At 41.4% G+C, this 18,195-nt stretch overlaps 1 protein-coding gene across 1 annotated transcript; it reads right to left on the minus strand.

Annotated features, from left to right (window-relative positions):
* Positions 1–316: 316 nt before the first annotated feature.
* LOC104909371 (centrosomal protein of 295 kDa-like) lies at positions 317–9,110 on the minus strand. The gene is made up of 6 exons (XM_010706097.3): positions 8,973–9,110; positions 6,319–6,452; positions 5,078–5,278; positions 3,790–3,914; positions 2,937–3,030; positions 317–1,027 (listed from the first exon to the last, which is right to left on the minus strand). The coding sequence occupies exons 2-6, from the start codon at positions 6,424–6,426 to the stop codon at positions 821–823; spliced, it is 735 nt and encodes a 244-aa protein (XP_010704399.1). The 5' UTR covers positions 6,427–6,452; positions 8,973–9,110; the 3' UTR covers positions 317–820.
* Positions 9,111–18,195: the final 9,085 nt, after the last annotated feature.

Genomic DNA, 18,195 nt, shown 5'->3' on the forward strand with positions numbered 1-18,195 from the left:
GAAAAAAAAAAAAAAAAAAGCAAACATACACATTTTACAAGGGTTAGGTATCAAAGTATTCTAGTTCCAAACTCCACTAGAGACAATCATTCATCCATTTTTTATTACAGTAATTATTTTTCCTACAATACCAGGTAAAAACAAACAATGCCATCAATATTACAAATTCACTACCTGAATGTTTAAAGGTTTTAAATAAGATCAGAAATGTTTCCATTCTCATTTGAGAAACCAGAAAAAAATCTGCAAGTTTTAAGTACAAACTTATTAGCACTTGAAAATTAAAAAAAAAATAAAAAATCAAATAAACAAGGCTATAAAAAAACATTTTGGAGTTTTCCAAAAACTCCAAGAGTTCAGACTAAAGCACCCACTCTTATTGTTTAGACTTTATTGTTCAAACCTTAAAATTCATGAACAAGAACAACGCCACTGGAGAGAATACTCAAAAATTCATGAGTCTCAAGAGAACTCCATCTAAACAAAGGTGATAGCAAACAGGAATTTAGACTGTGGTCTCAAATCACAAATCAGCTAAACAAGAGATCACCACCTCTAAAAGCTGAGTTCTTACTCCATGTTTTACTTTTCCAGTTCTTCCTTTTCTTCTGATCTAATTCTGACCTGGGATTGTACTGTAAACCTGAGTAAACCTTTTCATTTGGCAAAGCTCTATTCAGGATTCTTTTCCCCAAATCAGACTTTTGCAAGTTAAAGCTGTTGAATGCATGAACATCTGAGCATGAATGTGAAGTAAAGACTGCGAGTACACAGCTAAAAGAAGAGAAGAGAAAAAAGCAGGGCAAGGACATCAATTAACTTAGCTAATTGCTAAGGTGATATCCAGATATGGAATGCAGTACAAAGAAAGAAAGGTGGAAGTGTGTATCACAAACACTGGGGAGTTAATCACCTGTTCTGCATCCATTTCTCTGTCTGCATAAGGTTCTGAAATGTGGTAACGTGTAACAGAAAATTTGCCAGCACCGTGGGCCTTCATTGCAGCAATCTTCTTCACTTCCAGATTCTAGAAAGAAAAGTACAGATAAGCCATAGAGAACAGCCTCCTCTGGCAAAGCAGCTAAATGAAAGAGGAATGAGCTCCGCACTTAAATTAGCATCAAACAAAAGCAAAAAATTAAAAACAAAGAAAATTATCTCCAGAAAACACTGTCATTTCAATCTTAACATACATTTAATAATTAAATCATATCAGCATAAAGAATACTTAGAAAGCTTAATAACTGAGAGCATCTATCAACACACAGCAAACTCCTCCACAAACGTTGGCATTCATCATGGAGCTGTGCCTTCCTCTTTCAAGAGCATCAGCTTAGTTCAGAAGTGCTTAGGCTTTAATGCTCTAACACAAACCCCACGCAACAGCTGCCAATCCACCTGCATACAGGGCAGCCTCTGATCCACAATATCATTACACATAATGGTAAAACCTTTATCAAGTGCAGACTTTGTTATATAGAACTCAGAGTCCATTACGTATTAGACAGCCAGGAAAAAGAGAATTTTCCATAACCTCACTGAAAAGTGTTCATACAAACAGCACCAAGATTTTTTTTTAATAAGTTTTAGGCATACAACCACATGTCAACTCTTATCTGAAAGACATTCTGAACACTGAGTAACCAGATCTTCTCTTATTTGGCTCAGACAGATGTTCTCAGCGGGAAAGAAATGAGGTAACTTCACAAGGAATAACCCCAGACACTTTCTATCACTTCTTTACAATACTTGCTTTAACCCACACACAGTCAACTTCCATAGTAACAAAATGCTGGGCAGCAAGTAAGAAAATCTGCACAGGAGTATGCAGTAAAAGATACAAATAAAGGTATGTAAGTATCCCTTCCTTTAATCATTCTGAAAGCAGTGAGGATCAGTCCTTACTCAGTTTCTCCACATACATCAGTGCCCTATCTTTCAAGACACAAATCTATACCTCATGTGCTGAGTGGAGCTGGGAAAAAGCTCTCATTACAGTGGCTCTGAAGGAGACTAGATTAATCTTTCCTAAATAAATACCCAAATCCTTATTTTTTTGTCTGTGATCTGAATATTACTGAATCTGGTGGTCTGAAAGGTCACAATGTGTTAGGCAACAAACTCTGTATTAACAAATTCTGCATTAAAAGAGTTCTGTTAGTAAATTTACCTCAAAAGTTAACTACACAATCAAAAAGCACATCATGTTCTTTCTGTAGTTCAGACCTGCAGTTCTACTGCGACTTCTACACATATTCAGAATATATCTGAACTCAAAAGAAGCGTGAAGGAGACACAAAGTCATTCCCCTAAAAGGTACAGCACAGAATAAAACCACAGCTTTTAGCCCTGAGTTATTATTTTTCTATCAAAATTCAACAGCTTACCATACTTTTGGTATTCCCTACAAGAAACAGAAGAAAGACAATAATAAACACAGCAAATAAGGTGGAAGAAAACAAAATACAATGCTTACTGCTGAGCAGCCTGATCTAGCAGGTGGCAACGCTGCCAGCATGATCCTTAAGGTCCCTTCCAACCCAAGCCATTCTACGAGTCTATGACACCGCATCACCACGGCAGACAAGGGAGGCAGCATGTGTATACTGGGATAGACCACAGAGTCTAAGACCACTACAACTTTTAAATGAAAATGAAATTACAATGAGGTTCAAAGCACACATCAACCATAAAAACATCTCCTGACTACGAGAAATAAAATCCACACGAACAAGAGATAAGAAACCAAAACAAGTATCGAAGATTGGAGGTCTGTTAATGCATAATTCATTGACTTTCTTGATTACTACCAAACCACTCTCCTTGCAGTATAAAAACAGCAATTTCAGATATCCCACTGTGAGGGGTCAGAGTAATGAAGCATTGTACTGATATGGTATCCTGCAATGATGCACTATTCCATCACAGATACACACCTCAAGAGGATGTGGAGGAGGAGGTGGCAGGCTTGCAACTCTGGCTGCTCTTTCTCTTTCCACATCCAGAGCGTGCTTACGTGCATCTATTCGTCTTGCAAATAAAGGAAGAGAGAAAGAAAATGATTCAAAAACCAATGACAGCACTGTGCAAAATAATAGGCAAACCAAAAATCTGATCAATCACTCCATTTAACTGCTAAGAATGAGCAAGCACATGGAAGAGTCAACAGAACTGAAAGACAGCACTGAAAAATTAACCTTGTGAAGTAATGCAAAAATGTTAATAACATACATGTTTCTTCAGATCAAAGCCAAATCTCACTTTTCACTTCTGTTTTCAGAACGCTCCACATCACTGCCGCATATTTTAATTGCTCAACTGTGTACAAAGCTAAGCATTAAGTCAGTACGTGTCAGCTCTACTTAAGCTCAGCTGTCCCCAAGAGTACACAGTTCATTTCTCATGCCAGGTCAGGTTCAGGCTGTGTCAAATGCAACAGGTCCTTTTTTCAAGTGAGTAACTTTCCATGGTGACCAAGCTGAGAACACACAGCTACATGTCACTGAATAGCTGCCAGCCAGCTGTTTGGACTGACACAGTGACCAACACAGTGAGGTGAAAGGCTGCCTGGCCACCGAGAGTGGACCAGGTCTGCTTGTATACTTGGCATTACAGCTTTGGATGTAAAACTACAAATGTTATCAAAATCATAAGTCTGTCCACACCCACACTTGAATACATTAACCCATAACATTTCAAAACTAAACAGCTCCAAACATTAGGAATTTTTCAATGTAATACCACCGACGTACACTCTGTGCTTCATGAAACTAAATAACTGTTGCATACCGGGCTTGTTCACGAAGTAATTTCTCTTTCTGCAACTTTTGCTCTTTCAGTGCTCTCTTATGTCTCTTCTCTGCTCTTTGCTTCCTTTCCTCTCCTTGCTTTGCCAGGGCTTCTACATCAGGTTCCTTAATAATAAGGATATTGCAAGCATTTAACACACAATTTTATTTACTTCTCATACTATCAGTATCAAGTTCAAAATTAAATACCTTAGGAGGAATCAGAAACCTGAAATTCTTCCCCATTGTATTAGAGTAAAAATTCTCTTAATAATCACTTTTTCTCCTCTGCTATTCTTTATTCTCCTCTTGTCTACTGCCAACAGCAGAAAACTTGCTTCAGCCAATGTAATCAAATACTGATATAGAACTCTTAGCATCTCTCTTAATCTCTTCATAACAACAGTAACATAAACATACCTGCACATCTTAGTAATGCTGATTAGTCTGTGCAAATAAAGCGCCTTATTATCTCTTGGCCATTAATTAAAACAATTACGTATCAGTGCAAATCTATGGATTTTCACCCAGCAACCTCAGCCGTCCCTCAAACTGAGTCTACGCAGACAGAATTTTGAAACAAAGACAGTTTAGTTAACAGCCGCAGAATGGAAAAGCAACACAGTCTGCAGCCTGTGCAAAAGCCTCTGAAGCCCTTAACAGTACTATGGCTGGAGGTCTAAATAAGTGAACAAAAAAAATGGAATTTGTCTTCTTAAGCATAGAAAGGAAACTGGTAGATGGTAGAGACAAAAGGTTAGGCAGTGACTGGCACATCTGAGACAACAACTCACCATGTGCACTGCAGTCAAGTACCACGGTTATCTAACACTACCATGCTAACAAAGGTTAGATCATATATACATAATTCAGGAATTTGCACAGCAAAAGCTGCAGCAGATTGGTCTGCTGGGACATATAATTTTCCAAACACAGAAAGTTGTACAAAACCCCTGGAAAAAATATACACAAAACCTACAGACTCAAACAGGCTTCTAAAAATAATTCAGTGGGTTATCTATGCCCAAACTGAGAATCAGGATCTCCCACCAGCAGCAGTGTTGCTCTAAATCTTTCCCAACAAAAAGTCACATTCCTTCTCACCAAGCATGGCATCATGGATAAATATCTACAAAAGTAAGCATTCCATTCTTCACTCCTCAGACTCAAAGACCAGGAATATTAAAACAAACAAACAGAAAACAACAAACCAACCAAGAAACAGGCAATCTCAGTACTTCTAGAACATCGAGTATTTCTATGACAACAACATTAAGCTGTTTACTTACATTCTCCTTGGCTTGTCGGTGACCCTCACCAACAGCTCTTAAGCTTGATAAAAACAGTTTTTCTAAAGCCTTCATCTTCTCCTCTTGTGCTTTCTGCCATTCAACTCTCAGTGCCTCCTCTAACTGATGTAGCTTCTCTTCCCTCCTCTGCTTTACTTTCTGTCTTATCTGCAAGGATATATATTTCTGTTGCTCTCTAACCTGCAGAAATAGAATTCATGTTTTGTCAGTAACATTAAAGGGTGCAGTATGTTTTTTAACAAGTATTTCCATAACACGCTCTACTTTTATCTCTTTCCACTTATCTACTTTTACATTAAAAATCTATCCAGAAAACGCCTTAAACATGCTATTAGCTTTTTCCAAAATGAATAATATATTCTAAATTTAATCTTCATTAAGAGTTTAAAGTGAATGAGCAACAAACAGCAGACAAAATGCAAAAACTGCCTGGAACAGCCTTCATACCCAAACTACAACACAATAACTTAAAGCCTTCTTACAACACAACACACTCTAAAGAAACTTAGAACAGTACTGCCCAATTCAAGCTTGCTTACTAAGTTTGTTCTCCACCTTTGTCAGTAAAACTCTCTTTTCTGAACAGAAATACGTGCAAAAAAAAAAAAAAGACATCTTAGAGAATGTTAGTGTATATGATTTTTGAAGGTAGGAAAGACTGGGACAGCTTGTACAGGACAGCACAGAGGAAGGCTGGGGAAGGAAAGAAATATATTTAAAAAAAAAAAGGGAAAATAGCCTTGTGCCCTTACAGCTGCACAGCATAACAAAAATGAAGAAAAACAAGACAATGAACAGGCACTTAATTCTCAAAGGAGCAATATTTCAAGCATCAAGAGCTGTGACATCATAACAACTCAGTTGATCAAGTGGAAAACTGTTCAGTTCTGTATTTGCCTCAGCTGGCTTATTTGTGCTCCGCTATGTGAAACATCAGAGGAAGAGAGACCTGCATGCTGACTGCCAACAAACAAACACACGAAACCACAGTGCAGTTGGCAGGGAAGCAGTAGTTCTGGAACAGAGGTCCACGTGAATGTAACAAACTGAGAAGGTACCCACAATAGAAATATGCCCATACTTTTAAATAAACATGGCAATGGAAAATAATTCACAAGCTAAATCTAAGCCTAATATTATTACATTGAAGACTCTAGCTTATATGAAATAAAACTTATTTTCCATTATGAAACAGACAACTTGCAAAAATGGAAGCATACTTGCTGCAGCCTCAGCTTTCTTCTTCTTTCATATTCTTCTTTCAGAAGCATGGTTTCTTCATTAGGACTAAGCCTCAGTTTTCCAACTTTTGACACTTTCCTCTTCATCTTCAGAAACACAGAATAATCAATTTCTATAGGATAACAGAAAACAGAGATTTAGGTATAAGTGACATAAGTTAAGATAGCTAGAAGGTAGGAAAAAAAAACAAATATATTACCATAATCTTACAAAACTATCAAGGTACTAAGAGTATGAGCTGCAACTGTTCATACCCGTTCCACTTGCATCCAACAGCTCTGCCAGCCACAAATGGCAGTTCCATGAACTATTCTGTTATACAACCTCCCACAGGGAACCTGCTTTACAAGGGGAGCTGGACTCCATGATCCCCAAAAGTCCCTTCCAGCTCCTCTGGTTCAGTGACTTTATGTAGAAACACCACAACAGTATTACTTTCACAATCTACACCACGCACGTCATACCTGAAAGTGAATAACAAGCACCATTCCAGTCCTTGGAAGCCAAAAAGTTATCACAAACCTCACCATACAGTTAAAGCGGGCTGGTCATGTCTTACATTGTCTTATACTGAAATATTAGCATAACAATAGCAAGATTTAAGAATCAGAGACTGTTCACATAGCCGACTGCAGCCCAAAGTTTTCAAGTTCAATACAGAATAGAAAGGGACAAAAGGTTGTGATTCCTGCCAGCTGACCTTATTCAGCTGCTGAGGTACAAATCAAAAATTTCACAAAATCACAGGGGTTAGAAGGGACCTCTGGAGATCACTGATTCCACCTCACTGCTAACGCAGGTTCCCTACAGCAGTTTGCACAGTGAAGTGTCCAGATGGATCATGAATATCTGCAGAAAAGGAGACTCCACCACCTCCCTGGGCAGCCTGTTCCATTGCTCCATCACCCTCAAACTAAAGTTCTTCATGCTTACATGGATCTTCCTGTGTTCCAGCTTTAGCCCATTTCCCCTTGTCCTGTTACCAAGCACCACTGCAAAGAGCATCACCCCATCCATTGGACTCCTGCTCTTTAGGTACTTATAAACAGTGATAATATCTCCTCTCAGAATTCTCCAGGCAGAACAGCCCCAGATCGTTCAGCCTTTCCTCATACAGGAGATCTCCAAGCCCATTATCACCTTTGCAGCTTTCCTCCAGACTCTGCAATTTCTCTGCCTTTCTTGAACTGGGGAGCCCAGCACAGGACACCACTCCAAATGTGGCCTCACCAAGGCAGAGTAAAAGGTAAAGATTACCTATCTCAACCTGCCGGCCAAGCTCTTTTTGATGTACCCTAGGATGCATTTGCCTTGGCCACCAGGGCACAGTGCTGGCTCATGGCCCACCAGGACACCCAGATCCTTCTCCTCCGAGCCCTGTTCCAGCAGATCAGTCCCCAGCCCATGGGTCTTCAACCCTCTGGCTTTGCCTGGGCCTCATCAAGTAAAGAGGAATTGAACTGCGCTGCATATACAGAAGTTGCTCCAAAAATAATGTCTCCTTTATTTCCACAGAAACTACAACCAATACAAAGAGCGCAATTAGATAGAGCAAATTTTCATCTACAAAACACTATTTTTAAACATAATCACCACCATTAACTGTGTGTTTTCGTCAGTGATCAACAAGAGCCTGCATGCCACACTCACAGAATGGCCAGGGTTGGAAGATACCTCAAGGATCATGAATCTTCAAACCCCCCTGCCATTTGCAAGACCACCAACCTCCAACCTCCCCATTTAATACTAGACCAGGCTGCCCAGGACTGCATCCAATCTGGCCTTGAACACCTCCAGGGATGGTGCATTCACAACCTCTCTGGGCAGCCTGTTCCAGCACCTCACCACTCTCTCTGTAAAGAGCTTCCCCCTGACGTCCAACCTAAATCTTCCCTCCCTCAACTTAAAACCGTTTCCCCTTGTCCTGCAGTTATCTACCCTTTCACAGAGTTGATATGTAACCAGAATTTCCTGTGTTGCATCTTTTGTCCATCGTTCCCCTCCCCTCTGTAGGCTCCCTTTAGGTACTGAAAGGCTGCAATGAGGTCACCCCGCGGCCCTCCTTTCTTCAGGCTGAACAAGCCCAGCTCTTTCAGCACTCATAAAAACCTGTACGACTAGAGGTGACCCAGCACTGCCTCTGCTGAAATGCATCAACCAATGCCTCACTGTGCTCACATCCTCTGTTTGGTCTCCATAAAAGGTTCAGCAAGCACCAATGAATGCCAATGGGTGCCATATTTTCCACTTGGAAGAATTCAGTGATACGCCTTTGCTCCATCCATACTTCGATGTCAGACACCATTTTGTCAGACTGCCCTTCTGCTGCCATTTATCACACAGCAACAAAACATAAAGGGACACTGATGGGAACGTTCACCCTCTGCTACCATGCCACCAATATCTGCCTCTGAAATCACAGGCCAAAAAAAAAACAAAACCACCAGCACAACCCTGACTGGGCAGAAAGCAGCGGGGAAGCACGCAGCAAACCGAACTATGGCAGGCTGCTCGCGAACGCCCCCCACCCCTCAGCCCGAGCACGCAGCCCTCCTTAAGGGCCGCAAAACGTCAGGGTTAACGGGAGACCCACCCCCCGCCAGAAAGCCCTGCCCGGAGCCCTCTCGGTCACCTGGAGCCGGGGACAAGGCTGCTGGAGAGAACCGACGAGGAGAAAAAAGAAAAGAAAGACACTGCTCGGCACAGCCCCACACCGCCTCAGGGCCCAACGGCCCACAGCTCCCGCCTCCCGCGACACTGCCAGCAGCCAATCAGAGCGAGCGCGGCGGGAAACCGAGAGCCCCGGCGGGTCTCCGGATCTGCGCACGCGCAATGCTCTCCTCTCCACTTCCCGCTCGCCGAGACGCTACGTGTAGGCGTGCCGCCCGGCCGTTCCCCAGGGCTAGGGCAGCTGTGTGGGTATTTCGCAGAATCACAGAAACACCAAGGTTGGAAAAGACCTACGAGATCATCCAGTCCAACCATCCACATATCACCAATAGTTCTCACTAAACCATGTCCCTCAACACAAAATCCAACCGTTCCTTGAACACCTCCAGGGTCAGTGACTCCACCACCTCCCTGGGCAGCCCATTCCACTGCCTGACCACTCTTTCGGAAAAGCAGTATCTCCTAAAGTCCAGCCTAAATCTCCCCTAGCACAGCCTGAAGCCATTCCCTCTAGTCCTATCACAAGTTACACGAGAGAAGAGGCCGACCCCCAGCTGCCTTCAGGTAGTTATAGAGAGAATAAGGTCTCCCCTGAGCCTCCTCCAGACTGAAGACAGAGCGGCTTTGCCATGAGGTCCCCGAGGTGAATGGGGTTTGTGCCTGGAGTTCTGTGTCTCTGCAGGGGTTCAGTGTGTGGCACTGTGCATGTCGGCTCAGCCCAAGGTGGCAGGGATGAGGGGGCAGGCAGGAGGACCACACTGCATCGTGGCTTAGTCAGCGTGCCTGGGGAGCGTGCTGGACTGAGTTTGGACTGGAAGTGCATGGATTTGGAAGTGTCCGGCAGCCTTGGTTTGTGAGGAACAGCCAGAGCTCATTACTGGCACTGAGAGAGACAGGGAGAAACGAGAGGCTGTGCTAGAGGTCTTCTTTGCGTTGAAGATTTCCTCAGGGCCTGAGCTTCTGCTTCAAGGAAGGCAGAAACGCTTGTAATGTTGGGTGCAGGAGGCAATCTGCTATATGCTGAAATCACAGTCACAGAATGGTTTGGGTTGGAGGGGACCTCAAAGCCCACCCAGCCCCAACCCCTGCCATGGGCTGGTTGCCCCCACCAGCTCAGGCTGCCCAGGGCCCATTCAACCTGGCCTTGAGCACCTCCAGGGATGGGGCACCACATCTCTCTGGGCATCAGTGCCAGAGCATCAATGCCCTCAGAGCGAAAAATTTCCCCCTAATATCTATCCTGAATCTCCCCTCTTTTAGTTTAAAGTCATTTTCTTAACCCTGCTAAAGACTTTTTCCCTATCTATGCTTTAGGACCCCTTTAAATGCCAGTGCGAAATATGACTGGTTTCCACAGCAGTTTTCTCTAGAGACAGGAAAAAGTAACTTTTTACTACCAGCTAACCAGCATAGTAACCCACTGTACTGTGCCCTACAGGACCAAAGTCAGCAGGGCTAAGATTACTTCATAAAACTTACATGGTATTGGTGTATGTGGTTGCATGGCTGCGCATGAAATACACTGAAAATTAAAGGACTGCAAAACAAAAGACACAAGCGTAGAAGTGTAGAAGGTTGGAAAGGGCCACTAAGACCACCATGTCCAACCATCAGCCCACCATGCCCACACACCATGTCCCCCAGTGCCATCTCCACGGCTTTTGAACACCTCCAGGGACAGTGATTCCACCATCTCTGGGCAGCTTGTTCCAAATGGGAATAGGAATTCCAAGATGCTTAGGAAGAAGACGTTACATAGCAGCTATATAGTGCTGAATTGCCTTCTTATTCAAAGACTTCTGTGCTATGGGATCATTTAGGGAGATCATTTGCTTTCTATGAAGCAACTTGCTGCAAACTATTGGCTGTAATAGCTGGTTACAAAGTTAATACCTGATTGTACCTTAAAGACAACCAGATGTTTCACAGTATGCGTATTGAATACATTAAACTTAAGCAGTGTCCTTCCAAATGTATTTTTCAGTCTCCTTATTGGATTTTTTTGTCCTTCAGCATTTTCATTTGCAGTGCTCTCCACAATAACAGCTCCTCTAAATAGCTTTATCCTGCAGGTCAGCAGGTAAAAAAAAAAAAAATTGAAGACAGTCTATTAAGAGAGTAAATGAGATTATAGATTTTATAGCCCTCTTATAAGATGTGAAAGAGGTCAAATATATGCTCTAGAAGAAAAAAAAAGTTATGAAACCTACGTGTACTGGATAAGAACTTTATTTCAAAGGTGTTTTCTAGTCAACATACTTCAGAATTATTTCTGGTATCCCTTAATTTTCATACATATACTTAAAAACAGAGATTTAGCAACTATTTTAATATGGTAATGCTTTCCATGTTTTAATACACCTGTTTGAATTACAGTATTACAGGCTGATGTTAATTCTTTCCTCTTTGGAAGTAGGTGTGTTTCTTTTATACAAGCTGTGTAGCGATGCAGTGATATGGACAGCTGGGCACATATGAAACTGGAGATAATAGTTCCCATAAAGTTCAACCACCAGTCATATTTCTCCTATAGGTAAAGAAATGTACTTAGAAGAGTTAGCTACAACTTTGCAAAATAGTTAGGGAGAAATCTGAATTTATTTCCAGGACAGGCCGTCAGCTATCTTGGAATATGGCTTTGAAGAGCAAGACCATCCATACTTCCGTACTGAAGAGAGCATTTGTTTGGCCAACCTATGAACCACCGTGAGAGATGCTGGCACAGATACGTTGTCTTGGTATGCTCTGTTTTTATGGATCTAAGATCAATCTGAGAGAATAGATTCCCTGCTCATGGGCATGATGAATAGAACAGCACAGATTTATTTCTTATTGCCACACAGGGGTGCTTGCTTCTTTCTATGTTATAAATTCTTTGTTGGCTGCTATATCCCTCACTCTTATGGGGGAAGGGTGGTCTTTGCAGGCTTTTCTGCCTTTTTAGCAGAAAAGATTTTCTGAGATCTGCTAATGGAACAGTACAACCACCTGACAGTTCACCCTTGGCAGGACTTGGCACTTTGCAAGAATTCAGTGTTCTCCTTGATAAACTCTGAAAGAAGAGCTCTAAAGAAAGTGTCATATTCAGACACTACTCCCCCTCACACCCTACCCGAGAGCTCCAACACCTCATTAGACGGTAATGTAGTTTTTTGTTTCATCTCCTTCTTGCTGATTACTGAAGTATCTGAATAAAAGAAGAGCTTCACTCAGTTTGAATTGGCTATTTTCTGCATTCAGCATTCCTCAGTGTCACATAGCATATTATCATATGCTCTTAAATGTTTCCCTATGGTTCATTTTGTTTTGACCTGTGATTACTTCTGTCATGCTGTTTCATCTTTTTTAGCACTTAACAACGGATATCTAATTATTGTGGCCACCAGAAACTAACAGGATGTGGTTTTACAAAGGTTGCAATCCTCCAGTTAATACGATCTCAGAATCACAATGTGTTTTTGTTAAACAGTTTGAATTAGCACAATTTTTATATGTAAACTTTGCAAAGACAGATGGTTCCTAACAAAAAGAAAAAGCTGATCTTCATTTTAGAGACTGACTAATACAGTGTGCAGCCCATGCAGGCACAGCCTACAATAGTCTCTGCCCGAGACTGATTTTGAAATAAATTTTCTTGACAGTTGAGGAAGAGTAACTTTCATTATTATGCTCCTTGTCATGTAAGAGAGGCTGCAGAGTTACACATTCTAGTGCCATACTAAAACAATGCCTGTATAGATTCCCCACCTGCAGTTTCTAGTCATTAGAAAGATGCTACAGGCTAAAAGAAAACTAAATAAAACAAAAACCGCTACTATTTCTCCAACCTAAATTGGCTTGCTTTATACTATTTACCTTCTCCATTTGATTGCTTGTGTTTGTTATATGTAGGAAGACTAGCAAAGGGAATCAGAAACTGGATAATGCCTTTTGACATGGATTCTCCCTTGGCATTGTCCCACACATTAAATGTATATTGAAAAGTGTCTTCAAAAGACTCATATTTTCTCAGAAGAGCATCCAAATGCTGTATGGTAAGCAATAAAATTAATGTAAGAACATTTTGAAGGCTTTAGGTCTACAAATTGTAAAGGAACACATTAAAGGTTCTGGATGATATTAGAAGGAAAAAGAAGAGTAAATGTTCAGCTTTGGTCAATTTAATAAGTGATGAAAGGATTCAATCAGAATACCTTTGAATGTCTCAGTAGTCATTTACACATAGGTCAGTGAAAGCTGTTTGCAGGGTGCTCCATTTCCCAGCTGCTGGTTTCTGCCATCACTGGCATCTTCCGCACTGGCTGAAATACAGAGATGCAGAATAAGGGTTCCTCTCAGAAATGTACCTGTCATTATCCTCAGATATCCATTAAAATACCGTGGTATTCTTTATGAAATACAAACAAAATGTTCATGGAGAAAAGAGTTGATCCTGGTTTGATCAAGGCCCACAGTCTGAATCAAACAGACTATATGATCAGACAGACCTGCAATGTACTAAGTTACCATCCTATCACAAATTATCTTTGATGTTTTCTTTAGTAGAAAGAAACTGATTCTGTAGATGGAGTCATTGAAAGGCTTTATGCAATGAATGTGTCTCAAAGAGAACCTTAAAAAGTCAAGTTTGGTAAAGAAAAATTTACAAGGCATGAGAATGGATTGGCACCAGGATGAGGGATTTGGAAAAAAACTACAAGTGAGTGAAGTAGTAGTATTTTAAAGAAAGCAGTGAATATGTAACAGTGATATATTGGTTCTTGTTTCTATTATGTTCTTTGTAATGGAAACCAACATCTCTACGGATAGGGAGATGATTCTTTGCTAAATATTAGGGTATTCAAGGAGAGATCAAAGAACAAAGCATCTCTAGTGACTGAGGTAAATTTAGCATCACCTGAGAGAGGAAAATCAGTAAGAGAAGCTGGTTCATGACTTAGATGCTAGCTTGGCAAACTGGAGTCTGTTTTCTGGGATATCGTAGATTTTAGAGCAGGTATTCTCAGCTTAGTCTCTTAAGGCTTAATCTGATAAATGTGACTGAGCTCCAGAATTTTGATCTTGATAAGCCTTGCTAAACTGCTGAACTAGAAGAACTTAGAATTTTTTAATCCTAAAAGTCTCCAAACTTCTAGTCTTGCTTTTACATGCTCAAGTTGTTCTGATGTCAGCAGTGCTGAACGACACTTTTGTTGGGCAGAAGAGATGATTAGAGATTAGGCCTCCCATTTTCCATGTTTTGTCAGAACAACCTGATTTCAGAGTCAGCTAGCTGCTCAATCTCTCCATGGCAAAATTAATAGTATATATATATATTTTGGCACAGTGGTTTCACAGGAAGAGGCAGACAATCCTCACCAGCTTCCTTTCCTAGAAAGAAATATACCTGATGGTTAGAAGATCTCTGCAAAATATGGCTCTGAGCTGCATGGAAAAACACTTGATCTGCTCCCTGTGCAAGGGTTATAACCACCAAAGTGCTGTTCCTACTGTCTGCTCCTGTTAAAGGGGAAAAAAGGAGCTTTGACCAACTTTTTTTTATGAAGATGTGGATTTCTGTATTTAGTAGCCAACTGAGGACAAGGATATATTTTCTGAAAAGCATCTTGCAGGTGTGAGAGGGCGGATTGGAGGTGTATTCCTTGTGACAGCAGTTTCTATCAAGCAGTGCTAGGTAGCTGCAGCTTTGACTTTAAGTGGCTGCTTGTAAGTGTTCTGACATCCCTGGCTCATACATTGAGTGCTCAGTAATGCCTAGGAGCTGCATCGGAAACTGATGTACCAACCCATGTGATCCTACATCAGCCTCACAACTGGAGCCTTCTGTTGGATCAGGCATTTTGTTTCTGATAATAAAGTAACAATGAAATCATTAAAGGGGACTGAAGCAGTAGTGGAGAAAGACAAGGACAGCAGTATTATTTTCCCCCATAATGTCCTTGGCAAAGGAAAACCATTCTTTCCCACCGGCCCAATAAAATTACTTCAATCTGCTTCCTTAGGTGATTGTTGCTCGTCTATAATTTTATTGCTGTCCTTTTTAGAGGATAGTTTAATCGTTTCATGTTTATAGATGCAAAGTAATAACCTTAGATTTACATAGAGCTAATTTCTTTCTTTGTGAGTGGGTTCTGTAGGATGTGTGCAATTAAGCTTCAGAGGGAGGATACAGGAAACATGATTAATGGATCAAAGAGACACCATCTAAGGGAAATGCATATAATGCCAAGGGAGATAATGCTTCATTTCATAATAGTTATGCAAATATGCCAAATGTTGGAGAATTCAATTAATATTTGACAAATAGATATTCTGTGATGCAGGGTAAACACATACTGAGGAACAAATAAAGCCCTCTTGCATGTCATCTATCAGCTTCCTCTCACGCAGACTGGGTTGGCTGGTCAGACAGCTCATTCCACTGCAGGTAGCAAAGAGCAGCTAGGCATGAATCACTGCCCGACAGTGTTATATTTTGGATGAAGGAGAATGACCAAGGTTAAATTTTATGCACACGAGGCCAATCAGCACTTGTCATTGTGTGTAGGTCTATTGCTCAGTCCTCTGCTCAAAGCTAAATTTTATACCACATTAAATAAATGTTGTTTTGTGATAAATGAGACAGAATTATACAACATCAGCCTTCTTACCAGCAAGGCCACGCTGCTGGCTGATGTTCAAATTGGTGCCCACCAGGACCTCCAGGCCCTTTTCTGCAGAGCAGCTTTCCAGCTGGGTGTACTGCACATGTTCTGCTACCTGTGGTTGTCCCTCCCCAGATGCTGGACTCCACAGTTCTTGTTGAACTTCAAGAGTTCCTGCCTGCCTACCTCTTCAGCATGTCAAGGTTTCTCTTGACATCTGCACAGCCCTCTGGTGAACCAACCACTCCTCTCAGTTCTGTGTCATGTCTGGGTTTACTGAGGGTGCACTCTACCTCCTTCATCCAGATCATTAACAAAGATGTTAAACAGGACTGGATCCAGTATTGACCTTCGGGATACTTTGCTCATTACTGGCACATACTTTTTAGTTCCACTGTCTAGGGGTGGACATTCAATCAGTTTTCAATTTTGTTCTAAATAATTATGATCCAGAGAAAGAAGACATTTGAGAATTTGAACATGAACCAGCAGTATGCTGAGGTGGCCAAGAAGACCAGTGGCATCCTGGCTTCTATCAGAAGTAGTGCAGCCAGCAGGAGCAGGGAGGTGATCATCCCTCTGTACTCGACCCTGATGAGGCTGCACCTCAAGTGCTGTGTTCAGTTTTGGGCCCCTCACTACAAGAAAGACATTGAGCCCTGGAGTGTGTCCAGAAAAAGACAACAAAGCTGTGAGGGACAGGAGCATGAGTTTTATGGGGAGTGGCTGAGGGAACTGGGACTGTTCAGTCTGGAGAAGAGGAGACTCTGGGAGACCTTATCACTCTCTACAACTGCCTGAAAGGAGATTACGGCAAGATAGGGGTCAGCGTCTTCTCTTGCTTAACTAGTGATAGAACTGGAGGGAATGGTCTCAAGTTGCTCCAGGGAGGCTGAGGTTGGATATTAGGAAAAATTTCTTCTCTGAAGGAGTGATTAGGAGCTGGTGGAGGTGGTGGAGTCACTGCCCCTGGAGGTGTTCAAGAAATATTGAGATGCTGTACTAAGGGACACGGTTTAGTGGGGAAATACTGTGTTAGCTGGACAATTGGACTGGATCATCTTGGAGATCGTTTCCAACCTTGGTGATTTCGTGATTCCATGATTGTATCATTGTAAGCAGTGCATATATAGGTGCTCTTGATTTCACCTGTGCATCATTTAAGTGTCCATTTTGTCTTTGCTTTTGACTGTAGGGAAAGATATAAGCTATATTTTGTACTTTGAGACATGTGTTCAATCATTTTGATTCACTATGGTCAAGTCACAAGCTCTTAAGAAATCCTTACCTCTTCTGCTAAGCCATCTGTTTAAATCAGACATAATAAATTTCCATAAACGTTGATGTTTTCCCAAATTTATGATTTTTTTAACAAGCAGTTTTGCTGTGATCTTTGAGTTACTGCTTCTAATAGATGTCTTCTCTGTTGTCAGGGCTGATTCTGCTCTCAAAATGTATTAACCTAACCCAAATGCACATTTTACTTAAATGTATCCTGGCAGACATCCACCACTGGAATCAAGTAATGAACACCACTGAGTATTTTTCTAATTGGACATAAAATTCATAATTTTGTCATACAATTCTTTACTACGCAGTAAGTCCAATTAGTTATAATGAGCTCTTTTTCAGGACAAGTTGTCCAAACCAGTGCTATTGCCAGTTTATAGAGGCTACAGGAAAAATCACTTGATTAATTTATTTCCAATATTAAATCGTTATAGGAAATATTGTGGCTTCTTTTTCTTTCATCATGTGGATATCCAAGCACCTGATTTTGGAAATAAACTCTCTTCCCAGTGTGTAATTTCCAGTGTTTGTTGTAATACCTTTGTTTCTTATAGCAGATATTTTTGCAACAAAGCATGTTTTAGCTTATCTTTTTTATATCACATTAATGAGACCATTCTGAGCAGTCTGACAGTGTGGAACTGGTAGCAATGCTGCTATCCCAGCATAACTGTACAAGCCAGCTTGAGATCCTGTTTAAATATTGTGATTTGGAAGGAAAAAGGAGATCCAAATACTAAGACAGTGATTCACAAGGAGGGGTTGTCTAATGAGGGGATGGAATTTTATGTAGTGCCTTTATGGTTGTTTGGCAGGCCAGCTTTTCCATGGCAACAGCAGCAATGGGAGCAGCTCTGTGGGATGGCCTTTGGAAGTGCTGGCCTCACTCCCACTCTGCTCTTCCCTGTGTGGTTTTCCCCCACATCATTCTCCAGCCACTTTATTCTGACAATGCACTTGCTCAAGTGGCATCACTTTCTACACTTGCAAAACAGCAACAGTTCATTGAGAACTGAAGTGCAGAGTGTTGTTATTGCAGTTTTCCTTGCTCCCAATTACTTTGTGACAGTTTCACAACGTCAAATCTTTACAAGTGTAGATAACAGCAGGACAAGGGGAAATGGTTTTAAGTTGAGGGAGGGAAGATTTAGGTTGGATGTCAGGGGGAAGTTCTTTACAGAGAGAGTGGTGAGGTGCTGGAACAGGCTGCCCAGAGAGGTTGTGGATGCCCCATCCCTGGAGGTGTTCAAG

This window comes from Meleagris gallopavo, chromosome 1 (assembly GCF_000146605.3).
Source record: "Meleagris gallopavo isolate NT-WF06-2002-E0010 breed Aviagen turkey brand Nicholas breeding stock chromosome 1, Turkey_5.1, whole genome shotgun sequence".
In the NCBI taxonomy this organism is placed as follows: domain Eukaryota; kingdom Metazoa; phylum Chordata; class Aves; order Galliformes; family Phasianidae; genus Meleagris; species Meleagris gallopavo.

Bases quoted from the DNA above. Each gene is read 5' to 3' on its own strand.
- LOC104909371 (XM_010706097.3), bottom strand. From the start codon at position 6,426: ATGAAGAGGAAAGTGTCAAAAGTTGGAAAACTGAGGCTTAGTCCTAAT. The intron at 3,031-3,789 runs GTATGCAACAGT...TTTATTTGCAAG, and splicing joins TTACTTCGTGAACAAGCCCG to ACGAATAGATGCACGTAAGC. The intron at 1,028-2,936 runs GTGTGTATCTGT...TTTTCTTTCTAG, and splicing joins CTCCTCCACATCCTCTTGAG to AATCTGGAAGTGAAGAAGAT.